The 27,434-nt window shown below is 46.0% G+C and overlaps 1 protein-coding gene and 1 long non-coding RNA gene across 2 annotated transcripts in view; one reads left to right on the top strand and one right to left on the bottom strand.

Moving 5' to 3' along the window:
- Positions 1 to 8,692: 8,692 nt before the first annotated feature.
- LOC113575773 lies at positions 8,693 to 18,975 on the top strand. Its single transcript, XR_003410440.2, has 3 exons — positions 8,693 to 8,745; positions 10,835 to 11,106; positions 14,755 to 18,975. It is a non-coding gene; the product is annotated as an uncharacterized LOC113575773 (long non-coding RNA).
- Positions 18,976 to 19,223: 248 nt separating this feature from the next.
- The window catches only part of zfhx3 (zinc finger homeobox 3), a 129,994-nt gene continuing 121,783 nt past the window's right edge, over positions 19,224 to 27,434 (bottom strand). The window contains exons 8-10 of the mRNA XM_027007437.2: positions 26,975 to 27,098; positions 21,282 to 26,765; positions 19,224 to 21,031 (exon numbers count right to left, since the gene is read on the bottom strand). Of these exons, the coding sequence (XP_026863238.2) occupies positions 19,317 to 21,031; positions 21,282 to 26,765; positions 26,975 to 27,098 (7,323 nt within the window). The 3' untranslated portion in view covers positions 19,224 to 19,316. The remainder of the gene's footprint in view (positions 21,032 to 21,281; positions 26,766 to 26,974; positions 27,099 to 27,434) is intronic.

The following is a 27,434-nucleotide window of genomic DNA, read 5'->3' as shown; positions in this document are numbered from 1 at the left end:
TGACTTGCTGTTTTTGAAAATATCTGGTTTAACTGCAGCTCCCGCCTCTTCGAGGGGAGTGAGGAACCAAGCGTTCTCCAGGGCCCGGCGCTTACATCGCACTGAACACAGCTACTGTATGTTTGGACTGGAATCCATATTGCATAATACTGCGCTATTGTTTCCTCTGCAGGAGTCTTAATGTTACACCACGGCCTGTTTATGCTGCTACTTACATAATAATGTTTGATCCAGGTTTGTTTTCAGGAATAACGTCGATTGGCTTTGGTATTGCTGATATAGACACATTTCTATCCCCTTTGTCTTATAGTGTGTTGTTAAAATCTATATCCTACTTTTAGGTAAAAGACTCGGAAATGTTACAGCTTTATGGTAACTGCATGTAGGAGTTCAAACACACACACACACACACACACCTCAGTCTTTAGCTATCTGTGTCAGCTTTTTCTTTCTGGCTTCTGCACAGGTATTGACTTGGACTACGATACAGACAGAGATTGAGAGCATGAGAGGGAGAAGGAGAGAGAGAGGGAGAGAAAGAGGGAGGGAGAGAAAGAGAGAGAGAGGGAGAATGGGGAGAAAGAGAGAAAAAAGCGAGAAGAGACAGAAGGTAGCTCTCAACTGCTCACTTGTATTTAAGGAGTGCGTTTACTTCCCATTGATTTCCAATGCTTTACTCAATGTCCTGTCACTTTTCATTGCAAGTACATGGGATCTCAGTTTAGCTGCTTACAGGAAACCAGGGCAAGCCCAGAGGGGAAATGTGGGAAAGATTTCACTCCGTCCCCAAAGAGCCGGCTTTCAGTCCAGTGGAGGCCCAGCTGCACATACTGGAGATGCCACAGGATCTGGTATCTTTTCCACCTCTGTGTTAATTCCACCATCCCTCACGCACTGCTGGGATCCACCCTCTCACGTTCCGGCTCGGACAGCCAGTGGACAGGCCCTGAGACGTGGACGTTCCTCTGACCGTCTTACTTCGCCCCAAATGATAGAAAAATTTAAAAGTGAGTCCTACCATGGTGGGATGGAGTCAGGAATATGGCTTATACCCACATACACATCATGCACATTTCTAAACAGGCTTTGCTAATGGTCTTAGCATTACACTGTTCCATAAACACAAAACCTCGCTCTTGTTGGTTTCTCTGGTCTCTTTGCGCAAGACCATCGAACACGATGGCGTTGCCATGTCTCCCTCTCTCTCTCTCTCTCTCTCTCTCTCTCTTTTTACATTTCTTTTTTAATCTTCCCAGGCTGCGTGGTATTGTTGTCTTGGGAGGGACTGTGATCAGTGCTCCCAGACACTCTCTCCTTCTCCCGGTGCAGGATTTAATCAGACAGTGCTCCCCGCTCCTGAACGCGGAGCGCTGTTCCTTCCCGTCTCCTCTCTGAACATTAATCCTTCCTCCCTCCTTCTTCCCCCTCTCTCCCCCCACGTCCCCCACGTCCCCCCATTCTTCCCCCACCCTGCATGAGCTTTATTGGTTCCAGGTGTGAAAGCCCCGCCTCACTTATGGACAGATGTGTGTAAAAGAGAGGGAGAGAGAAATAACCTTTGTTTGGCATTGTGGTGTTTTTCACAAGGAAACGTTCGCAGCGTTCAGTCCTCAGAGGAGATGAGAGAATCCGGGGGGAGGGAGGGTTACAGTAATTGGGTGAGCGCGTTTTGGAGAGGCTGTGGTTGAAGTGGAGTGATTGCGTTCTAAAGGCTGAGCTGTCCTCTGGGTATGACCACTGAGACACATGTTAGTGTTGGACAGGACATCTATGAAGTGGTTGTCTTGGCAAAATGAACTTCCATGTGTGGACAAAGTGAATATATGAATGCTAAGCTAACACATCCTCTCTTCCTTCCAGGTCCTGGAATAGCACAGTTAAAGGACACAGATTTGATCATGCTGGGTCATTTCTTGACGAGTAGTTCATTTTATTTTGGCCAATGTATGCTTATTATATTATCGATTAAAGACCTGTGTATTCATAGATGAAAGCAAAATAGGAAATGCGTGCGCACACACACTCACACAGACCATAAGACGTGTGTGTGTGTGTGTGTGTTTGTGTGTGTGCAGCAGAGAGGGGTGATGACAGAATAAGGGGAATCTCCATGGGGAACGCATGCACGGAAAGTTCCGATGCGGCCTCCTGTCCCGTGCTGTGCCGTGAGTCTGATGACTGCTCTGTGATCACTCCCTATACACTCCTGTTTTTACAACCATTTCAGCACAAGCAGGGATACCCATAACTCACCCTTATTTCTCCCTAACTCCTTCCACGGAGCACAGACAGTGTGAAGACCCACCATGTTCACTGTTCTAGACGTTTATTAACACGCACACACACACACACACACACACACACACAAAAAACAATTACGTTTACTCATAGGGTAGTTATTTAGCTCTCATTTGCCAGTGAGAATTTGTAAGGTGAAACAGGAATGCTGGATGGTATTTTAAAAGAGTGTGTGTCTGTGTTCCCCAGAGCAACACGTGTATTCTGCTAATCCAGTGATTTTCCCATCTTAACGGTAAATTGGTGTCTTAACTCGCAAACATTAGAGGCTGGGAGATGTTCAGCAGTTCAAGTTTGAACAATTATCCAACACCCAGCAAATTCCGCAGGAGCGCGGCGGCATAGTGTCCTGCAAAGACAGGCTTCCAGTCTTAAATCCGTTAAACACCCTCTAAAGCTGCTCTGCTCATCTCTGCAGAACCAACACAAAACGTGTCTGCTCTCCAGCCGCACTGCACAAATTTACTGTTAAGAAACTCAATTTGCATCATATAGCACAGGTATTTTATCGCATTTTAAAATTCTGTTCTACGAATTAATCCATTGGGCTAGCAGGAATCTGACAAAAATGTAAGTTTCTGTAAATGACCTGCCCGCTCTTTGCTTTGTGACTGCTGTGTTTTGATCAGCCGTTTAAAACGCAACGTGATTGTTTACATTTCCTTGAGCCTCCCTCTTTTCTCTTATTTTATGCCATTGTCTCCTGCAGCCACGGTGTCGTCTAACTCACACAACACCCAGGCTGCTCCCGGGAAAGCAGAGAGGACGGCCCCAGCGAGCCGCGAGAGATGAGAGAGAAATGACAGAGACCGGCTAAAGGAGGGGCTGGGTAAGAAGCAATTATTCTAAGACATGCTGACTCCATTCTGTAATCTACAGATCCACCTTCAATCTCTGAAAGGTTGGGTGGAGGCAGGGAAGGAACCACCCCCACCCTCGGGTTTCTCTCCACGAATGCAGGAATGGTGTGAGCTGATTAATCTGCCAGGAATAAAACAACCAACATTTTTTACACACTGAGTGGCATTTCTGTGCACCCAAAGAGGGAGATATCTCCACACACACACACACACACACACGCACACGCACGCATACTCTCTCTCTCTCATCGCCCTCCCTCATGTTGACTGCAATGACATTAGATGCCAGTGCTTGTTTGTGCTCTAATGACAAGCAACAGAGGATGGTGGTCACCATGGCAACAGCCTGGGCTCAATACATCATACCTTGTTACAGTAGTCAAGTAGTGACGTTTGGTCAAAAATTAATATATCAGAGGAGGTAGGTGGAGGTCACAGGGGTGGAGGAATTGTTTCTCATTTGCTATACGGAGCCGATATCCCCAGCATTAAAAAAAAAGTGGCCTTATTAATTTTAGACCGCAACCACACACACACACACACACACACACACACACACACGAGTGAAATTAATGCACAATGAATGTGCATAAGTCTGTGGGTGGTTGTGCAGACATGCATATGGGAGCCTGTAAAAACGCTCTCTGTGGTGTGTGATGTGCAGGGACAGGCTAATAAACTTGTCTAAGTGAAGCCCCAAATAATGAGACTTCCTCCCTGCACAGACACATCCTTTAATTCAGACAGGAAATGACATCATTCCCCTACACGCCACTTCTCAAGCATCCAGCACACCTGTGTTCAGGAGACAAACAGATCACATCTGCACAGGGTTAGGCTCCACTATGCAAGAGACACTTTTCTTGTTAGGAGATTAACGTCAGACAAGCAGGGCAACAACATTCCGTTTTTGCTGAATATTTATCTTATCTTTTTTTCATCGAATGTGTTCCCTCACGCCAGCAAATTTCACACACGTGTGAAACGGGTCGGTCTTGGAACACTAAAGACTTTCAAATTTCATTGACTTTTAATCAACTTTTCAGCAGTTTGCATGGAGTTTGGTAGGCCTGCTCCTAAAACACACAGATTTGAGCAGCGCCTCTAAGGTGCAATAACGCCCCGTGACAAAGGATCCTTTGATTATGATCATTATTCGGGTATAACTGTTGTGTGTTCACACCTCCACAGTGCTTTATGAGCTATCTTGCATCACCATGCACACAATAAGACTGAATTTCTGGAATGCTGGAAATAACAGGTTAAACTATTGCTTACACTTGCGGAACAAGGCCACATGTTACTTTCATTCAGGCTTTAGGAGTTTTCTGCAATAAGGCGGTATTCACACACACACACACACACACACACACACACACACACACACACACACACACACAGGTCTGCCAGATGTCAGCCAGTGTATCCCTGCCCACCAGTCAATACCTATTCCATCAGCCCTCTCAGGTACCTCCACTGGACACAAAACTCTGACCCGATCCAGTCAATTGGCAGACGCCACAGTGCTCTTTTCTTCTGCAAACAAACCCGATTCACAAAGTAATAGAGTTCAGTCTCTGAAATCCTATTTCCCTTCTGGTGAAGCTCTCAGCACGCCTGATTCTGTCAGAAGTGCTTCTTACAACAATAACTCCAGATAGCGCTGCACAATTGTACGTCAAAGCCGTTCTCTGCTCCAAACCAAGTCTGTAATTAAACAGGGAGAAACATCTCGGCGGATGCGGCGGGCCCAGTGCACATGGCTTTTTAATATCGGGAGCTGGGGAGGTTGTTCTGTTCTCAGCGCCTTAAGGTGTGTGTGTGGGGGGGGGTCTCTATTTCCTGCAGCTCCATGGTAAACACAATGTCAATATTTGATTTATGTGTTTGAACCTCCGACACGCCAAAAAAGGGAATTACGTTTTTACCCCACAAGATAAGCAACAGCCCTTTCAACAGCCAGAGCAAATCAAAGGGAACTCTGCACTATTCCCATATTCTTCTGAAATGATTGCTTTAGCATCTGTTAGCTTGCAGTGTCTGCACGTGACGGGGCATTCGGAGCCAGAAACGTCTGAACTTCAGTCCCTCTCTTCAGTCCAAGCTGTCTCCCCTAGGGGGACGCTGTAATGAGAAAATCGGAGGGAAACAATATGTCGCTTTTTAATGACATCATATTTCCTCTGCGGCCAGGATTTTAGAGGTGGGCCGTGATGTAGGAAGAGCCAGATTAGGCCTCTGGATATCGGCTCCGTGTTGGCTTCACACCACGCCCACACCACTCCCATTTGGCGCGCTCTCAAACTGCGGCAATGAAGAGTTGGCAGGGGACACCGTCTCCCTCCACCCCTCCAAACTGAGCACCCGCACTTCAGAAGTCTTCTTTAAATCCGGCTTCTTAAGGGTTAAATTATTGATGCGAAATGGCATGGCAGATTGCGTCTGGTGCTTACTAATTAGATTGTAATTACGGTGGAGCTTTGCGAGCCTGTCTGCTCTGATTAGAAACACTTTGGCGGCCTGATCCGCCTGACCTTTCTTTTAAAACTTCAACTACTTCAAATTAAGCGTGGCCACCAGGGGTAAACGCTTAACAAATAGAGGTGTTTCAGGATAAGAGAGATGAGGGGAGCTCATCTGTGCAGCAACACACTCACATCATCAGAGAGAGAGAGAGAGAGAGAGAGAGAGAGAAAGAGAATGCGAGTCAGACTGAGAAACAGTCAAAAAGACTGAGGGAGCATCGTAATGTTATGGATGCACAGAGACAGATAGAAAGGCAGACAGAAAGACAAAAGGTATGAGAGAGAGAGAGAGAGAGAGAGAGAGAGAGAGAGGAAAAGAGACACACATATGCAATCTATCTGTCTTCTGTTAAAGCACTGTGGTGCCATAAAAATATATGTTTATGCAACACTGGGTTCTAAGACAAATCTGGTAACCGGTATGGCAGTGCATCATAGTTCCCATGTGTTTGAAAAGTTTTCCGACAAAGTAGAGGGGAAATGTGGAGAGAAAGAGAGACAGACAGAGAGATGTAGATGGCCGTTTGTTTCTTCGGCTGGAGAAATCTGTACCATAAGAGGTAGTGTGGGACATTATGCAAAAAACATTTGGTCCAGCAGCACGGTACGAGCTGCATAGCACACTCCCCTCACTGAAATCCCAGCGATCTGTAGATCAGAGACAGAAGGCGTGCTTGTTTACTAAGGATGAGAAGAAAGACAGAGAGGGTGGGTGAGAGGACAAAGCCAAGGCGGGAAAACGGGTGCGCGTGAGGAGCGGAACGCCGTCCTCCCTCCCAGCAAGAGGAGTTCACACGCCGAGGAACGTCTCTGGCCCTCGCGGCGCACCTGGTCTCCATTATCTCTGCGTTTCGCAGGGTTGAACCCCTTAACAGGCCTGGCCTGGGAACCAGCATGGGAGCTTTCATCCTCTCATCATTAGAGCAGCCAGCTCGGGGTCAGGGTTCTGTCATACAGCCCTTCCCCTGCAAAACACAACAACTGATTTCGGTTAAGAAGGGAATGGCGAGGAGGGGGGGGGGGGTGAGAGAGGGAGAGAAAGAGAGAGACAGAATGTGAAAAAGAAGAGAGAAGAGAAGGGAGCTAAAATAAAAAATATTCATATGATGGAGGCTTAGAGCAATTATTGTATTAAGAATTCATTTCTGGGCGGGTGAAGCAGAACCCCAAAGCCGTGCCTCAAAGTTCAGGGTGCTTGGTTTTTCAGAAAGAGCCTGTTCAGACCTCTTCAACAACACAGCCACAATGACTGCAGAAACCCAGAGACACTTGGCTTAGAACACACCCAAGAACTCCAGTACACACACACACACACACACACACACACACACACAGACACACTCACACACACACACACACATACACACAAACACACACACACACACACACACACTCACACACACACACACACACACACACACACACAAAGTATACAGTACAGGTTTTATATGATTATAATAAACACAGAAATGCAGACAGATGGATAGACAGACAGACACACACACACACACACACACACACACACACACACAGTGATGCATGGTTAAATTATGGACTTTCACACTTACAAGCACACATGCCTCAGCATTTAAATATGAGCATGACCGTGCCATGCTGAGTGGTAGATTTATTCTGGTTACACTGGGTTTATGCCCCTTTAAAGCACTGCTCTGTGTAACGGGTGCAGATACATGGATTTGTTCATTCTCTCTCTCTCTCTCTCTCACTCTCTCTCATCTGTCTTATGTTTTTTAACCGTTTAAGTACTTTACCAGACCGCACCAACAAAGAAGGATCTGAGAAGGTCATTCAGTGGGATGAGCAGCAGATGGAGGGGAGATAGCACATGGTCTCCTCATTATCATCTTAGCATGAGCGAGAGAGAGAGAGAGAGAAGGCAGCCATAATGAAGTGTAATGAGCCACTCTCTCACAGCACCATGGACTTTCTCTCTCATAAATCTTATCAAGCATTTTGGAGGTTAAAAAAAAAAAAAAAAGTTTTCATAAAGTTGAGTTTTCATAAAGTTGAGGGCTCATGAGCTCTGCTTCACACTGCTTTGAGGTTACCAAGGTGACACCTAGAGCGAAACTTTGAAGTGGAGTAAAACTATCCCTCCGTGTCTGCTGAAATGATCTATCGCGTATTGTAGGAGAAAAGAGAGAGAGAGAGAGAGAGAGAGAGAGAGAGACAGGCTGCCACATTCCCTGCACATATTCTCTTCATTACCAGAGAGAGGGGGAGCCAATCACTCAATTATTGGTCGGCGTTCCGGGATAATATTCCCGCCTGTCAGGGCCGATTTTTGCTTGGTTTTGCTCGGACTCCTTCTGATGGGACCCATTTCATGTTAAGCGGAACCAGAAAGCTCTGTGAAAGCGGCGACACCTGATCCTGTGTTTAGGAGAAAGGAAATGCAGGGCCAAGGAGCATGCACACACACACACACGCACACACACACACACACACACACACACACACACACACACACACACACCCAGTGTGGCACAAGCCCAGGCCGTCCGAGAGCCAAGCTGCTCCAGGAACCGCGCATGTGCGAATCACCTGGCCTACGGTAGAATTTCCCCACAGATATTTTGGCCTGACAGTTTCAACAATGGCAGTGCCCACAGTCAGAATCAAAACGCTGAGTTATTTTCATTGCAAAATGTAAACATTCTTCCAAGTAAATACATAATTCACTGCTCCTAATAAATATATAACTGCGTGTTCTTGTGTTTGGCTGTACGCTCCAGATGTTGTAAGCAGTAAAACGCACGTTCAGAGCTCTCTACCCAGGTAGAGGTCTTTATCTTCTCTGTAACTTTCTCTGTATTCACGGTTTTTGGACACCCTAATGTCATATGAAACAGCGTCACCGCAACAAATAAAAGTGTATGTCACAGCTTGCACTCTGTAACTAGATCTGCCTGGTGACCATGCCTACATCTTACACGATTTTACACTATAAATACTTTATGCAATTTAAAAGAACAAGATAAATGACTAAGACACACTTACCACAGCCTACAACTAAGACGGCTAAACTACGACACACTACAGTAAGTACATTGACTACATGCTTTGCAACAGAAGTGTAGTATTTTAGCTTTGTGTGTGTGTGTGAGTGTGTGTGTGTGTGTGTGTGTGTGTGTGTGTGAGTGTGTGTGTGTGTGTGTGTGTGTGAGTGTGTGTGTGAGTGTGTGTGTGTGTGTGTGTGTGTGTGTGTGTGAGTGTGAGTGTGTGTGTGTGTGTGTGTGTGTGAGTGTGTGTGTGTGTGTGTGTGAGTGTGTGTGTGTGTGTGTGTGTGTGTGTGAGTGTGTGTGTGTGTGTGTGAGTGTGTGTGTGTGTGTGTGAGTGTGTGTGTGTGTGTGTGTGAGTGTGTGTGTGTGTGTGAGTGTGTGTGTGTGTGTGTGTGTGTGTGTGAGTGTGTGTGTGAGTGTGTGTGTGTGTGTGTGAGTGTGTGTGTGTGTGAGTGTGTGTGTGTGTGTGTGTGTGTGAGTGTGTGTGTGTGTGTGTGTGTGTGAGTGTGTGTGTGAGTGTGTGTGTGTGTGTGTGTGTGTGTGTGTGAGTGTGTGTGTGTGTGTGTGTGTGTGTGTGTGTGTCTGTGTGTGTGTGTGTGTGTGTGTGTGTGTGTGAGTGTGTGTGTGTGAGTGTGTGTGTGTGTGTGTGTGTGAGTGTGTGTGTGAGTGTGTGTGTGAGTGTGTGTGTGTGTGTGTGTGTGTGTGTGTGAGTGTGTGTGTGTGTGAGTGTGTGTGTGTGTGTGTGTGTGTGAGTGTGTGTGTGTGTGTGTGTGTGTGTGAGTGTGTGTGTGAGTGTGTGTGTGTGTGTGTGTGTGTGTGTGTGTGTGTGTGTGTGTGTGTGTGAGTGTGTGTGTGTGTGTGTGTACTTTATGAACATTGTGAAAAGGAGAGGATTGCTGGTAAGCTGGTTTAGGCCAGCAGCAAGCCGTTAGAAGCAGAGCTGTCGAACAGTGAGGCAGTGCTGTGGGAATGGAGCTGATGCAATGTTGGACCGCATTACAGGGCTCTCGCCTGAAACTTGTGTGCAGTTCAGCCCTACAAATTGTCGGGTGTTTACCAGTGGAGGTGAGGAAGTGGTGTGTGTGTGTGTGTGTGTTCACCCTCTTCCGCGTAATACTCTCCAATCTGATCAGCCTCTCCAGACTGGGGCAAGCCAGTTTAAAACGTTTCTCCAAATCAAAAGGAGGACTCGTCTTTGCTATTTAAATTCATCACCCCCACCCCACCCTCCCTGGTTACCACCCAGCTATCATTTCTCCTGACAGATGAGATTGAATTAGTCTGACCTGTCCTCGCAGCTCAGGGTTAATTTGGATTTGACATTGATAGTCGAAAAAGAGGCACACACACACACACACACCAAAGACGAAGATGCAAGGCAGAGAGAGAAAGAGAGAGAGAGAGAAAGAGAGAGAGAGAAAGACAAGGCAGCCATTACGAAGCTCCCGTTCTCCACCCCAAAATTCCCAGACCTCGTGCAAACACGATGCCCCGCTTTGCGCCTGACGGCATTATCACAGCGGCCTGTCTGTTAGGGATTAGTCTTGTGCAGTGGGGCGATCAGCTCTTGTGCCAAGCAGCACGTCCGGAGAAGAGCTCCCACTAAAGCCCGACACAGCCCCAGGAAAAACGGGAAGCGGCCTAACACGAGGGAGAATAATGCAGGGAAAAACGGGAACATTGCTTGTTTACTGTGTCCATGGAGGAGGCTGTGTGCGCCACCGAGCATGGCTAGATGTGGCTGTCATACAGACCACTCGTCAGGGTGCAGTGGCTCTCTCTGGTGCCAGAGGTGTGGGCGGGGTGTTGCCATGCAAGCCAGAGGGGTGGGCGGGGCGTTGCCAGGCAGGCCAGTGGCGCTGAGCTGTGGCTGCACTCCCTCTGAACTTTTGCTCCCAATTGGCTCTCTCCCTCTGTGGTCGCAAGCCGGCGGCGAATGGCCACTGTTTCCCCGTTTAAAGCAAAGCCATTATAACAGGGCCATGCTCAGCACTCGTGCCTTTTGTAGGCGTTTGGGGCTTGACTTGTCAAATATTTGTAGGCCGTAAATATATGCCACTGGTTCGTGCTGACCTATTTGGGGGACGGGACGATTAGCGGAGAATGTCCGCATCTTCTGTCCATGCAGAACATCACAGCAGGAGCCTTGGGGAACCCCCGGAACACGCAGCAGCCCTGGCGGATGAGCCGAGGACCCGGAGGGGTCTGCAGACCAGGTTCCCCGTCGGAAATCCCACTCCACAGCTGAAGAAGGGAACAAACTTGCCTGACCGACTGCCACGCGGGGAGCCAACTTCCTCGTCACCAGCCCGAGATCCTGAAGAGTGTGCGTTTGGTCTCCTGGACTGGGTGAAGCCAAAGGAGGAGCTACTCTGGCCCCAGGCTGAAAGTTCCACTAAGGTGCTAACCTCATTTCACACTCCCCGACTGGTGCCTGGCTCTGCTACAATGCACCGCCTGACGGCTGGTGCCATCTGGTCCGGGGCAGGGGGGGGTGCCCTGGCTTTCTCTCACTGATCCGATTATGGTGGTTTTAATTCATTCGGAATGGACCGCTGCGTGTTAATTGGCTCAGCATGGCCGTCGAATCTGGAGGCCCCTCGCAGCAGGACAGCCCCCTGCTTCCAGGTCCTCTCGCCAGGGGTGGGGTTGGTGTTGGAGGGCGTGATCAGTGCTGAGCTGCCCCCCTTTCCTCAGAACCGCAGGCTTACTGGGGGGCACACTGCCAGGAGGGAGCCACTGGCGCACGTTGTGCACAGGCCCCACCGGCGGGACGTATCGGAAACAGGAGGGTTTACGCGCCGTGGCTCGGGAAACGTGAGCCGGGACAGGGTGAGAAATGTGTTCTCAGACACCAGCCCAGATCAATGGCTGCCGAGCCTACCATGTCATTCAACACTTGTCTCGTATCTTTTTTCTTTCGCTGTGAACAAATCACATTTCTTAAATCAGCCAACTGCAGACCTCAGGCAGAAAGGAAAACGTTAAAAAACCTCGGGACCCCCAGCTGAACATAAGCTTTTCAAAACCACGATAAAGCGTCATTACGGCTTGTAGAGAACAGGGAATGTGCTACTTAAAAACGTCTTGTATACTTCACACCTCAAGGTCAGTCTATCGCCACTATCCAGAAACTGGGTTTTTGCTAGCAAAACTGACCTGCCACCCACCCAAAAAAAAGCCCTTCTCTCAGCATATGAACAGCGGTTGGTTAAGGTCAGGTTGTCTTTTTTTTGTTTGTTTTTTTTTAAGGGAAATTCAAAAGCAAAGCATCTGACCCGACTGGTCCCGTTGGCTACAGCCCTTGTTTAACAGGGCGGGAGGCCCACCGGCTGGCCCCGACTGTTCTTCCGGTTTTGTTTCGTTTTTTTAACAGAGCGTCTTGTTTCATATGGAGTCTTCCTGAGTTAGAATTAAACCTGTGTGGGACAGCTGTGCCACATTCCTTAGGTGAGCCTGACGCCTGCTTTTCTTTAGTTTCTTCTTGCAGTAGGGCAAAGAAAAGCATCAGCATGCAGCTACGTACGGAGCTGATCAGCAAGTCTCCGCCTCTCCCACCCTGAGATCCCCTACCAGTAAAAAATTATATATATATATATATATATAGTATGAATAAATATGGTGTAGTCAGCTAACGAAAACAGAATGGCTAAGAAAAAGGGGAAATTATGAAAATGTTATTTTGAAGTTAGACGGCCGTGTGAAGTCACTAAGGCAGTGAACTAAACCGCTTCGTTGGTGCACAGCAGCGGAGCTCTAGCTCATGTTGGGCTTTGACGCCACTGACCACAGTGCCGTGTGTTTGAGCATGACTGAGGCAGGCTGGCAGGAAAGCTGGAAAGCTGAAACGCGGCTGGCCGGCACCCGCGCACTGCAGGGACCGAGGCCTGGGCCCTCTGCCTCCTGCGTTTCCAAGCATTTTGCCATTGATGACATTTTGCCATTCACACACCCAGTGAAGCGGGTAAACGTGTACAAACTGTCACGTACACCCACCCACCCGCACGGTTTGATCCGGACCAGTGCACGGAAGCCACGTGCCTGCTCTCCTTCAGAGAGTTCCCTGCTTTCAGTGCTCCGAGCGCCCAACTGTGCCTCTCCCGCCCTGTTCTGGCCCTTTAATAAGGGCACGGATTTAGTGACGCTCGCGTTTGATCGTCCACACTGTCAAAACAAATCAAAGCACGCCGTCGTTAACAGCAAACTTCACTTAGAGTTATGCGTGAGTCTGAGTCTTAATCAGATTCAATTAGCTGAAAGCAGCCACTTCTAATTAAGAGCCAGGCCAAATTTTGCGCTTAATATGTTTTAATTAATCTTGTCCACTGGCACTCCCTAAAGAGCAGGACTGGGGTGGCTGTACTGGCAGATGAATCCCTTACGAGAAACATGCATGAACTGGTAGACAGTGCGCAAAAGGGCCTTGTCAGAATCTGGTCCATCTTAATATATTAATTGCAATTAAATTTAATTAGGGTTTCAAATTGAAGTTAATCCAGAACTTCGATTTGAGTCATGCTGAGATAACACAAGCACAGTACAGCAGTTAAAAACTTGAATGTGTATATACACACACACACACACACACACACACACACACACATTTTACATGCGGCTTCTTACAGGAGACTGTTAATAATCACTGCTGACGGCTTCATTAATTACACCTGATTTGTAGGTGCAATGTACACTGTGAAAACTGTCCCTTACAATCCCAGGTAGACCTGGCATGAGCACGGCTGCTGGAACGTTGTTACTCTGGAACGTTGTTACTTTGTAACATTAAACACAAACCCATATTTTAAGGAAAACTATTGCATAAACATTTCTGACAAAAATTAGAAAAGAAAACTAACAATAAAAAAACAACCCTACATCTTGGATATGGAAATTTGTCAAATATTTAGACATTATACTCGATACACCAAGAATGTAATGAACAAATCACCTGTCAGTAAACATCCGTTTAATGTCAACAAAATATTTGCTGATATTACCCCCAAATGTTTGGCAATAACTGGTTCCGTTGTTGATATTCAAGGGTTTTCTTACATGGCGTTTTCACTACTGGGCTAAAAGCGGCTTGCCACTCAGTATTGCCACTCAGTATCGCACACATGTCAACAGTACTGCGGTCACAAACTGAACATAGCTAACGTTAAATCTGTCTCCAACAACAGACAAGTTATGAGGCTGGGGGACTGTGCACACGAAAGCACTGTAAAACACCCAAAGTAAATGTTCTATGTTAACAAATCCTTTGCAGTTATTTGTTTATTTATTTTAAAGGTGAACAGCATCACGGGGGAGCAACGATATTCATTCTTACTGCTCATTAAACAAAACCCAAGTCTGTAGATGCATATGGAAAAAAAAAGCATGCCAAAAGGTAAAAACGGTGAACAGCGAGGAGAAGAAAGGGTCCAGACACACACTGCATTTATGCTCATACTTTTTAATGTATCACAATGAGCAAGAAACATACTTGATGAAATATTTTCAAAGGAGTATATTCAATTACCATCTACAATCAACTTAACTAGAACAACAAGGTTTTTTGTGACAAAAGTTTTTCTTTAAAAGTCTGAAGTTCCATATGGTTTATGTATGTTAGTCTCCGTGTAATTTGGTACAGTTTGGAAATCTTCATCATATAATTACAGTAACAAAAAAAGCTAACAAGACTACAGTATAGAAAAGACATCAAGAACAACATTTTTGGTTTAACTTGCTCTTTTTTTGTACATTGCAAGGCTGTTTTCTCTACCCTCTGGTGGGCTACCTGGAGCCACTGAGCCGTGGGTGGGAGGCTCGGAGGAGGAATAATTCAAGAAAAAAACCCAAGAAGAAACAAAACCAAACAAACAAACAAAAAAAAAGCATTAAAAAAAAAAAGTGTGGCACCAGGAGTCACGAAAGGAACAGGGAGTTCCAGCAGTAGTTTGTCTTTGACGCTGGAACATGGTTTCTGTTTGGTTGCTTGTTAGTTTGGTTCTTAATTTTGGTTGCTTTGCTTTTTTTTTTTTTTGTGTTTAACTGCTTCCTCAGGAATGACAGCCAAGAAAAGCCCCTTCCCCTCGAACAGCGGGTCATTTGTCAATGGTTCGATGAGATGGACCGGTTTCAGGTCAGGGCAGGTCAAACCGGCGGCCGACTGGGGGATGCCGTTTTTGTCAATCAAGTGGGACAAGCAAGAAGAAAGTAAACAGGTAGCAACACCATGAACTGGGAGAAAAACCAAGGTGCGTGGTACGGTCCATCCCGTTCAGGAGTGTGATGAATGTCCATCAAAGTAGATGCAGACAGAGAGAGAAAGATGATGAGAGTGAAGGGGGGGCAGAATAGCGGTGGCTGCTTCAGCCACTGAAGTTCGGCGTGACCCAGACTTATTCCGCTCTGTGTCACGCATGTCCACTGGCTACAGAGTCTATTCCCAAAGGCGTATGGCCAGTAATTAAATAACGACGCGTTTTCCGAGGAGCCTGCTTCCCTGCCTTTGGCTCCCATGCCCAGTTTTGGCATGTCAACAGCCTTCTCACACATTTCCAAAGACATCTCCAAAGCCTCCCAGAGTTCAGTTCTCTTTGTTTTTCCTTCTTTGTCATTTATAACAAAAAAGTCGATGTCTTCTTTAAATATATCTATATCTGTATACATGTTTTTTTTTTCACAGTGGGCAAAAGGATGACCTCTACAGCAAAACCTGCCTTCTTTCTCTTTGCAAAATGTCCATAAAAATCAAGTATCCCGATGAATGTTGTATCTCAGTTGTGTCATGGTGTGCCACAATAAATATACACTTGTCAGGGGCACCAACTGAAATCCTTTTAGTTTTCAACTGCATTATGCTTTGGCCACATTCATATATAATGAAAAAACTGCTCAGTGCTTCAGTTCTGCTTTGTCCTCCACATGACTTATTGTGACTCTGAAATCTTCACCCTTGTTACTGACGAGCCAGCTTTGCAGTTCTGAATGTTTTGGTGTGAAATAAAAGTGGAAAAGAGAATACAAAGTACAAAAACTTAAACCGACATTGGCTCTTAGGAAACACGCACATAGTCCATGCTGGCAAAGTTGATTGTGAGAGCCTTAACTTCGCCCCTCACGAGAGCCCATCAAATAAAGAGAACACTTTGGAAGCAAAAGATCAAACAGACATCGAACATAGGGACATCCTTACACCATAAAGTGGCTCGGTCATAGAATACGAAAAAACTAAAAATCTGTGATTCAAATTTAAAGCTGGTGTTAAAAACGTTAATTTACGAATATGAGAGAGAAAACAAATTAATATACAGAAAATAAAATAACATACAAATAGTTATATGAAAATAATAAATGTCTGACATTATCTGAAATGAAAGTCAAAGCAAAAGCATTCAAAAATAAACTATACATCAGGTTCTTAAAAATAATTCTGAACAATATTTGATGTAACAAGACTGGAGAAAAGTGGCAAGCTTGCAGACCAGACCAACCTAATTCCAATAGCATGCGCAAGTATTAACACCAAATCACATTGCTCTGCAAGACAACACTTTTAACACACTTCTGAGATTGCAGCAATGTCTTATGTAGGCCAAATACACTCGCTGTACATCTGTGGCCAACAAAAAAAGGGTTATTCACAAATTTGAGTAATTCCTTAAGTTTTGGTAAGGACATTAGAAGATAAAATGGCTGGGGACATTTGGATTAAACATAACTATTACCATTGCAATGGGCTGGAGTAAGTGACCTCTTTGGACAAAAAGGCAGAAACATACCGTGTCATCATCCAACACAAGGGACATCCTCAAACAAACAAACAAGAAGAACAAAAAAGAACAAGACAAAACACCCCCTGTCTTCTCCAGTCTTATAACACTCTGGAATGAAGATGTCCCTTGGAAACCTGTTATAGACACATCGTGCATGAAAATGGCTTTACACCCTGCAGAAATCTGGGGCAAGTACCTGCGTGATTTTTCCAGGAGGGGAGGCAGCCTCGCCAGACTTTACGAAACATCCTTCATTTCCTTCTGAGACTTGTAATAGACGGAAAGGCGTGATGACACTAGACCGGTGAAACGTGTACATACCAGATGTGTTACATTATGTACATTTTTGGTAACCACTATTACATGATGATTTGTTTCGGATGAGTAAAAAAGCCTTCGACTGGCTGCTGGGACCGTAACCTCCCCGAACCTCTTTGACGAACTGCGTGGAGACGCTAAGTTAGCAATGATGGCAGAATTCTATGACATCTTACAGTCACCTTTGAGATGAGAGAAAATAGTTGTACTCAAATTAGATGAAAGGAGGTTGTCCTTGCTTAAGAAATCAAACTCTGGTGTGCCGTTTGGAATGCACTGTTCTTTACAAACATAACAGATCATGGGCTTTTGACATTGGTCTGTGAACAACAAAAAAAACCTTTTCCTTTGGAACATATATTCACAGTCTTCAAAGTTTCTGTTTTTGCAACCAGAAGAAGGAAAAAAAAAAAAACGTTGCAGAGGCAAGGAAATGGTAAACTAGTTTTTAATTTTGTTTTGTTTTGTTTTTGTTAAAGCTTAGCCAAAAAATCAAATGAGCATGCATCTAGGTTTTCTTTTTTTTTCCCCAAAATCTACATTAGCAGCAAAACACATGTCCTTAAAGACCAGACCTTATGGATTTCAAAAGAAAAAATAAAATCTCATTTGTGACTGAAGACTTAACAAAGACTCTTATCTTCTATCTTACAAACTGCAATGGCTCTGTAATGGTGCTACTCCACAATGCAGGGACAAATGTCCTTTTTTGGTTTTTGGTATTCTTGGTATTTTACGTAAAAAGCCACCTGTCTGCTTGCAAAGAAGCCACGACGGCAACTCTGATGCGTACACCTTTTATTTTAAAACTTTGTTTTCTTTCCTTAAAAACAGCAACAAATTCTCAAGTATAAAGAAGCCTCTTTTCTCATCTTTATGCACCAATGGTGAAAGTGTTTAGTCTTTGGATTTTCTTTTCATCTTAAAGCGTGAGAATTATTATTATTCTTTTCATTTTCATTTATGACAACAACAAAAGAGCAAAAATAAAATAAAAGCCAATAACAGACTGCAGCTACACTGCATGAAACACAAATATCTGCTTTGCAGTGCTAAAGGAGAGGATCTCCAAATCTACAAACGCAGGAGGAGAACCAAAGAAACCGCAGAGGGGAGAAACCCAGAAATACAGAGAAAAAAGGGAAGTCAGACAATTGGAAGTGCACGACAAAGTAACACAAATATAATTGAATAATAATTTTCAAAACACACCCCAGATTTTCTTTCCTTTTTTTGGTCAGTGCTGCACCAACCATCAAAGGAGAGGAAACCCTGACGAGAGAAGAGGGAAGGGGGCACTGCCAAGTCTGTAGGTGGCAGCTGGGTGAAAACAATCCATGGAGCTGTGAATCTGACAGAAATAAAAGAATAGATCAGTTTCCGTTCCTTAACCTAGTCTATTGGAATGACCAAGACAACATCAAATGAAGCGTCTTAAGGTTGGACAATACAAAAGCTAAATGTACACAAAGATTTTTCAAATCTACCATACTGTTTAAATTCATTTCCAATGCAACAATCTACTTAACACCAAAAATGTTTATATCTATCATAAATACAGAAAGTTTTTTTCTTTAAAAAAAAAAAAAAAAAAATGTTTTTTATATCCCTCACCGACATGTCTGCAATGCTGTTCGTGTCTGGGTGTAGTGGGATCACTTATTCTCCCATTTAAAAGAATTTAAAAGGTTTAGAACTAGCAGTTCAGCTACCCCTTTGAATGCCCAGAAAGCTATATCTTTAAGTTAGTATCACTTCCAAATACCTTCTGCCAGTAAAAGTAACACAAAACAGAAATGTTTATCAATTGTTAGGAACAAAATGAATAAAATAATGTTTTTTATGTAACATAAAAAAGGTTGTGAGCTGTTGACCTGAGAATAAAATAGACATTACATTATTCTTTTTTTCTTTAGCAAGCCATTGGTAGTTGAATGCTTAGATAGCAAGAAAACTGTAAGACTATTCTCCCATACAGTACATACTGGCTTAGTGTGCTCTTAGGTGGGAATACTTATGCAAAACAAAAAACAGCTTGTTATCTGGTTTTCGGTATTAACAGGATCTGGGGCCATTAAACTTTCAGGCAGTCCACTGCGATACAGTACTTGCCTAGCATGTCCACATGCTAACCTCAGTGTTTTTCTTTATTAATTCAAATATATATGAATGTGTGTATGTATGTGTGTGTGAGTATATATATATATATATATATATATATATATATATATATATATATATATATATTGAGCTGAAATAAACTAAAACCAGCATGTTGATATGGGAAAACAATCCACTAACATTTAAATTTTTGGTTACAAGCTTTGGAATTGCAGTTAGTCTTTACACATCTTTTTTTTCTGAAATTGGTTTGTATATTTTAAACACATTTTAAACATTGCTGCTTTTTGTTTGTTTGTTTTTTAGGGGTTTTTTGTTTGTTTGTTTGTTTGTTTGTTTTTTCAATTTTGCTTTTTTTTTTTTTGGTCTTTTGAATTTTTTAAATATTGTCCATCACTGAAAGCTCTTTTACAATCTGATAGAGTCTGTTCCTACACTAGCCATCGTACTACTACAACCATCACTGTCTTTGAAACAGCTGGGCTGATGCGGCTCCTCTGCTGACCTTCCCAGCCTGTCTGCTGACTTCTGACTGCTGTCAGAGTCAGATTCGTCGGTAAAGACGTCTGTTGGTATCGAGGTCTGAACCCCTGAGGTGCTCAATGAACTTGAGGTAACCATTGAAGGCGAGGACACTGGAGGAAAAGAAGACGATGCAGAGGAAGTGGCGTTGGCCTTCCCAGCTAAAGCTTTAGAGAAAGAGGCCTGGGACCAGGGTTTGCTGGCAGCCGTGGTGCTGAGTGGGGCAGCTGAAGGGGAGCACGAAGATGCAGACATAGAAGAGGACGCCGTGGTGTTGGACGCTGTTGGCGAGGGAGACAGAGTGTTGCTTGGGTGAGTTACAGACTGTGAGGTAGATGCGGCGTTAGGATCGGGGAAGCAGGCTGAAGAGTGAGGTAATAAACTAGTAGCGTGCTCTTTGGCATTTCTGGCTGATCGTGTGATTGTTCTGTGTTTGTGCAAGGCTGAATCCAGGTGTTGACTGAGTGCTTTGTCCCCGTCCAGGGTGGTGTTGCAGGCTAGGCAGTCATAGAGGCTGCCCTCAGCTGCGCTTCCACTGCTGGGGACCCGAAGCAACATCTCTTGCAGGTTTGCCACAGACTGACCGAAAAAGCAGATCGACTTGAGGTGACTGATAGCCGCTTCCTCCTTGCTGAAGACGGCTTGACATTTGCGGCACGCCAGCCGGTACTGAATTTTGGGGATGATGTACTGATCGAGAAGGGGGTCCGCACCTTTAACGTCCACATCGCGCTGCTCCGGGGGTAGGTTATTGTGAGAAGAAGAGGTATCAACTGGGGGAGTGCCTTTCTGTTCCTCTGTCTTTACTGGATCTTTGGCAGAATCTTTGCGGTCCGCCGAGGACTGGGAAGGGCCTTGGGTTTGGCTTGCTTTGGGTTGCTGGATTTGCTGAAACTGCCTCTGTTGCTGCTGAAGTGCCTCCTGCAGGCTCTGCTGATATTGCTGGTAATGCTGGAGCAGGGATCCAGGTGACAGGCCCATCAGGGCCTGGGATAAAGCTGGACTGTAGGGGAAGAGACTCTCCATACCATACATAGGCTGAAGGTATCCTCCCTGAAGAGCGCCCGGAATCTGCGGGGCGTAATATGGGGAGAATCCTGGCATAAAGTAAGGGAGGAACTGGCTGGTAAGGAGAGCTGTTGGATCCGACGCTAAAGCAGCCTGTAGAGCTTGGAGCTGGGCAGGATCAACCACATACTCCATACCAGGAGTTGGCATCGAGGTGGCTGGAACAGCTGTGTCTGGTTTTTCTTTCTTGGCACTGGCAGCAGAAGTAGAGGGCGTAGGAGTGCCGCCAGTGGAGGACGGTGTCTGGGGCTTCTCAGTCTTCTCCTTGGGCTTTTCTTTCTCTCGGACCCGTTCAGTTTCACGCTCTTTGGGAGGGTCTGCCCTAGGGCCTGACTGGGTGGTCAGGGAGTTGGACGTGGATGTGGTAGTCGTACTTGAGTGGGCGACAGAAGTGCTGGCCTGAGCTTGGCTAGGCGAGGTCAAGGAGGAAGAAGAGGAGATCTTGTTGGGTAAACCAGATGTAGGGAGACTGGGTGAAGGTACACTGGCACCAGGCATGTTCAGAATGTTTGGAGGTTTTGGAGGAGTTAAAGCTAAAAAAAACAACAACACAGAGGCAAAAGTGAATAAAAATGGAAAGATAAGAGTTGTTATTAATGAATAAAATTAGGTGTACTCCTCTCTACACCGATAAATAGTTTCAGAAAATTAAAGTCAATCCTATTCCTTTCATACTACAGCAAATGATGAAAAGTGTTTAAGTATTCAAATACGTATAAATAATCTTGCTTGTTTTTAAAAAAAAAAGGTTTCAATGGAGTGATTACCAAGCTAATGACATACCTGAGTTGGATGAGTTAAAGCCAGGAAGGGAAGGACTTCCCACCCCGGGTAGGAGAACAGGGGGTATCCCCTGCAGATTTGAATAGGCCGACTGTAGATTCAGGGCTTGCAAAGCAGGACTGTCGAACATTCCTTGCTGCTGCATGGCTTGTTGCTGTGCCAGTCCAAGGACCTCGTTGGCTTTCTTGATGCGATCCATCTCTTGCTGTGCCATTAGCTGACGAACAGTGGCCGGGTCAAAGTACTCTTTTTCTTTGTCAAGCTGGCTCCCGATGGTATCCTTTACCTTAGAGATATGCTGCTGGGAGAAGATGTGGTCCCGCACCGAGAGACGTGCACTATATTTCACGCCACACAAAGAGCACTCTGTTTTAGGTCCCTCGTAAGACGTCTGATTGATGCCAAAATGTTTAGCCATGCTGAGCTTGGCCTTCTTTTCCTTAGCACGAGCATTCTGGAACCAGACTTGTACAACTCTCTTTGGAAGTCCAATGTCATTGCCGAGTACCTCACACTCCAACATGGTAGGAGTCCTGTAATCACTGAAGCAGGACTTGAGCACTTTCAGCTGGAGGTTAGTCATCTGAGTGCGGAAGCGCTTTTGACCAGGCCTGTCTCCACTGTCAGTGCTTCGACTACCAGATGCACCAGGGCTTGGTGAACAAGGGTCAGCCAGACTAGAAGTTTCACTGTAATCAATCATATTTTCATTTTCAAAGTCCTTTGCATAATAGCTTGTTGCAGGGCTCACTAGTCCCGAAGACATCTGGTCATCGTTTTCAAGAGATGGGACAGTACCCCCAGTCTTGGACAAGAAATCTCCACTGTTGTGGACATGCTTCACATCAGCACTGTCATTGTCTACATTGGCCTCATCACCGGTTGTGGTATCAGTGATGGCTGTATTCACAGAGGAACAATCATCATTGTCAAGCTTGTTCTGGTCAAAACTCATGTTTACTGAGGACATTGTTGGGTTTTCAAACTCTTCCATTCCCTCAACCTTGATGGATGTAGGACTTAAAAGTGCCCGGGGAGACAAGTCCATGTTTTTACTCACAGGAGACAAGGATGAACACTGAGCATCATTGGTGGAGGGGCCCATGTGAGGGTAGCTAGCAATGTCCTGAGGATCCATCTTCAAGGGCATGCCCTCATGCTCCGACAGCAAACCAGTAAGTGTTAAGTTGTATCCAGCTCGCTTTGCCTCATGCCAGTGACGTGAACGGATGTGAGCTTCCAGAGCAGTTTTAGCCTTAAAGAGGGCGCGACAAAAAGGGCAACGGCGATGAGCTTGAGCGGGTCCAACAGCCCGAAACTGCCCTTTTCTTTCCCTGGCCCTGGTGTTCTGGAACCATACTTGTACCACACGTTTTTTCAGCCCCACCTCATGAGCAATGTGGTCAAGCATTTTTCGGGTGGGGTTAGAGTCTAATAAATATTTCTGGTAGAGGATCTCAAGCTGCTCAGGCGTAATAGTGGTTCGAAGGCGTTTGTCTCTCTGTGGTTCTTCCCCACTGTTAGTACTGTCGTTTTCACCTGGACTAGTGCCAGCTTTCTCCTCCAGCTTCCTTTTGAGGGAGTTCATGGTGGACGTAGGTGTCGATGGAGAGGTGGCAGAGCTACTTGGTATTGGTGGCAATGCTCCAGCAAGGAGCTGGCTCGCCAGTAGAGGATTGCTGGGGTCAAATAACATAAAAGGCATGTCCATTGTTCGATCCAAAAACTGGGGATGAATAAATTGGTTTTGAACGCTCAGGAAGTGGAGCTGCTGGTGCTCTTGCCAGTGCTCGAATGAGGGAAAGGCCAGCTTGCACTGCTCACACTGGTAGGGAATCATCTGTTGAGCCAGCTGTTGTTGTGAGGCGGTGGCTAAGTGGGGATTAAGAGCTAGGAGTGAACTTTGGGAGGGAGTATCTCTGGCGTGAGAGGATGAAGCTGATGTGCTGCTATGCTGTTGCTGTTGGGTGAGGGAAGGAGAAGGAAGCTTTGTGGTTTTGGCTGTCATATGTACCTTTTCCTCTCGTGACGGTCTCGGCTGTGGAGTCTCGGGTAGGTGACAGCTTTCCTGTTTCAGTGACAGCGGCTCTCTTTGTCCAAGGGATGTTTCTGCAGAATTTTTTGTTTTTTCGTCAAAAGTGTTCGAGTTGTTTGCAGGTGCAGCTTCAACCTTCTCAGATGTCATGTGAGAGAAAGCCGAAGATGAAGGCGGAAGAGGGCAAAGACTCGAAGACGATGGCATTGGCGTGTGACCTGATGACCCGGAAGGTGTGTAGTACTCATGTGAGAGATCGACAGAGTCTTCGTTTTGACTGTCATATTGTCCTTCCTCATCTTCGTCTTTGTAACAAAGCTTCTTTTGATGTTTAATAAGGTCGAATATGCGCTGAAAGACCAGGCTGCATTTCTTGCACTGATAGTTCAAGTTGGTAGTGCGAATGTAGCGGTCGTTGGACAGCTCACGCCGCTCCCCATCCTTTGCTCCGTCCCCCTGGTTTTCATAATTCTTGCGAGCTTTTTGTCTGGCATTCTGGAACCATACCACAATTACCCGAGTTGGCAGGCTCAAAAGATTGGACAGCTGCTCGAATTCATCATCTTTAGGGTAGGCGTTGGCATCAAAGAAATCTTGCAGTACTCTAAGCTGGTAGTCTGTGAACCGTGTCCTTGAGGACCTCTTGCTCCCGTAGGACTCCTGTTTTTGGGGTTCAGGGGAAGGTGGCTTTGAGTCAATTCTCGTTTCCTCCAGAGTGGTAGTAGGTGGATTGTTGAAGTTGTAGGGTGAGTCTTTGTTACGCTGACGCTCTTTGAAGAGAGTATTCCGGAACCAGTGTTTGATGACTTTCTGTGGAAGTCCTGACTTATCTGCCATTTCCTTAATTTGTTCCTCGTTTGGTGAATTGTTTATGTCAAAGTACTGCCGGAGAACCCTCAGCTGGTCATCCGTGATACGTGTGCGTGGCCTCTTATTTTGCTGCTGTAACATGGCGGGCGTGAGTTGCTGCTGGTACAGCTGGGCAAGATCAGTGGCCAGGCCCGGTTCAACAGACGGTAACTGGGCTGGGATTTGAGAAGGCAATGACTGCATTGACATGGGCTGCATCATGAGTGGCGAGAAAAGAGGGAGATCCATCGGCATGGGTATCTGAGCTAGCGTACCCGGAGGCTGCGGAGCCGGAGCGGTCGGAGGAGTAAGTGCAGGGGCAGAAACGGGTATATTTGGTGTCGGTGCCCTCTGTGGAGGAGGTGGAGGAGGAGGGGGAGGAGGTGGTGGTGGGGGAGGAGCAGCCTCAGGGGTTTGTGGTCTTAGTGGGTACAGCTTGTCATACTGTTCTCGGTATTCCTTGGCAAACCTCTCTAATGATCTAAATGGGAAAAAGGACTGATGGATGTGCTCCTGGTGACTCTTCAGAATTAGAATGTTGGAGAAGAGTTTCCCACAGGCCTCACACTCCAGTTTTTCCAGCCCCTCAACAGGATCGACAGCACGAGTGATGCCACCCGGCGCAGTCGGTGTAGGCGCTGGTCCTGCTGGCTTTCTCTGAGCTTTCTGTTTGTTCTCATTGTACTGAATCACCAACTCAAATCCAAAGTTCTCCAAAAGCACTTTGGTGGCATTACCGCGAGCATCCGACGCAATCCTTGGCGGAGGGAATCCAGTGTCCTGATTCACATGAGCTGTGACCTGTGGTGCATCTTTCTTTTCTTTGGACTTTGAGTTGTCTGGGATATCCTTTGGAACATGATCCTCTGTTTTATCACTCATTTCTTTATCCTTTGGCAGCTCTCTGTCTTTCTCGCTGTGAGGAACGAGCGGCTTTGGTTTTTTGTCTGCTGGGTGTGAGACGGACGCATTCTGCTGAAGTAAAGCCATTTGACTGGAGGCCTGCGAGTGCGAGTGGGCCTGGTGCTGTTGCTGAAGGTGTTGGTGCATCAGCTGCTGCTGTAGACAGCTCTGCTGGGCTTGCTGAGCCTGGTTCTTCTGCTCCTCCAGGAGGGAGGCCGCAGAGCCGCTCAGGTTCAGCGATGAGCTGTTCAAGTTCATTTCAGGATTCAGCTGGAATTCAGCCCCAGGGATGTAGAAAGGGAACAGCAGCTGCTGCTGTTGAAGAGGCAAAAGAGCATCTGTTGTCATCGGGAAGTGCTGGAGTAGGGGGTTGAAGAGCTGGGACTGAAGGAGGGCAGCTTGCTGCTGGAGCTCCTGTTGGAGCTGGGCCTGAGCTTGGGCCTGAGCTTGGGCCAGCTGCTGCTGCTGGAGCTGTTGCTGGTGACCTCTAGAGGACAGCATGTCTGCAAACTTCTTTTTCTTCACATCATGGTTCTCGGAGGGTGAAGGGTGGCAAGCCGAGTTAGACATGCCCTCAAGGCCGTGGGACTGACTCAGGTGGTTCCCGCCCAGGATGCTTTGGGCGGTCTGCACGCTGGCCGGAGTGCAGCTGCTATTGCTGGAGCTGGTGGCTGAGTTAGTGGGAGGGATCGGGCTTGGGGTAGAAGTGCTGTTAGAAGTGCCTCCACTTAAAGTACCACCACTTGCAGAGCTGGAGCTGCCGCCAGCTGCTTCGAGCTTCGCTGCTCTGGCTTTGGTCTGGTGGAGGACAGAGCGCATGTGAATCTCCAGTGTAGAGCTCTGGCTGTAAGCCACATTGCAAGTGCTGCATTTAAACGGCTTGTTATCGGGGCTGCTGGTTGGCTCTGGCTGACCCGTGGTGGTTTCCTGCAGAGCCCGTTTGACCTTGTGCAAGTGCGACACGGAGTTATAATGAACGAGAAGAATATTCTTCTGGGTGAAAGATTCTTTGCAGACTGTGCACTTGAAAGGACGAGAAGGATCCAAGAATTTTTCCATTGTAAAATTTGGCCCTTTCCTAAACGGGAGGGCCCGTTTTGGCTCAGACCCGGAATCCTCTTGCAGAGATCCCGAGTCGCTGCCTGTCGGGCTTTGCTTTTCCTCGGGGTCGCTTTCCTCTCCTTCCTTCTCGTCCTCGATGAGACCTCCCTGGTCGTCTCCAAGTGAAGGGTCACCCATGACCATTAGGTCTCCATTCATCAGCAGGCCCCCGTAGAGCTGCTGTATGTCGGCTTCGCTCAGTTCAAGGTGACTTGTCTCCAGGTGCTTCTTCAGGGCCTGGAGGGTCCGGAAACTCCGCTGACACAGACAGCACATGGTGGCTGCCCTGATCACATGGTACTGGGAGTGCAGCTGGAGCTTCTCTATAGTCTTGAATGCCAGGCTGCACTGGTTGCAACGGTACTTGTAGACGTGACGATCAGACACTGGCAGTTGCGGCCTCTTGTTGTGGACCTCGTTGAAGTGCATCTGGAGAGCGTTGGAAGATTTGAACACTTGATTGCAGCCTTTTTTCCAGCATAGGAAACCAGTAGTGTCTTCTCTTGCAGGGGGCTGAACTTCAAGAGGTGACTTGCGAGCTTCAATTATATCTGTGGTTAAAGGAATTCCTTTGTCAGGCTCAACATCTGTAGTGTCTGTAATTAAAAACAAATATAGACATTAGCGTTTTTAAACTAGACTTGTCTCATATTTGTGTAAATATGAATAATTCAATTTAATCTGAATTTTACACACATCCATGAAGCGCAATATTCACACCAGTAGAGAATTTAATTTTCACAAAATATTTCTGTTGCTAAAGAGAAAAAAATTCCCACATTTTCCAAGTGTACAACATTTTTACCTGTTTGTTTCTTTGTGTCATCAGAGGTCGAGTTGGACAAGGCTTGGGGTGTGCTTGGAGCGTCACGCTCTGGCCCAGAAACAGGTATGAACATGCTTGCTGGCAGTACCTCTGATGTTGCCACCTGGGAAATAAAACAGAAGGTGTGACATGTTAATTAAAGGACTTTAACAATAGTCTGTTATGGAATAACTCAAATAACTTAAACAACTCAACTGAAATAAATTGACTGTATTATAAATATTCTAACTAAACAGATTGGCAAATTACACATCTTCAAAACAACAGTGTTCCTTCAAAATTCCAATATACAATTTATTATATATAAAGGTTTAAAGGTTTAGCCAATAAAAAGTTTCGCAATATCTCTGCACTGAAACAGAAACATTCTCAGAGCCATCCACACTCACAAACACTAATCACATTCTTTCTTTTTCTTTTTTCATTTCTTTTTAACTTT

Source organism: Electrophorus electricus, chromosome 1 (genome assembly GCF_013358815.1).
Source record: "Electrophorus electricus isolate fEleEle1 chromosome 1, fEleEle1.pri, whole genome shotgun sequence".
NCBI classification, from domain to species: Eukaryota; Metazoa; Chordata; class Actinopteri; order Gymnotiformes; family Gymnotidae; genus Electrophorus; species Electrophorus electricus.
The sequence above is the reverse complement of the archived record's forward strand: the minus strand, read 5'-3'. Positions and strand labels throughout refer to the sequence as shown.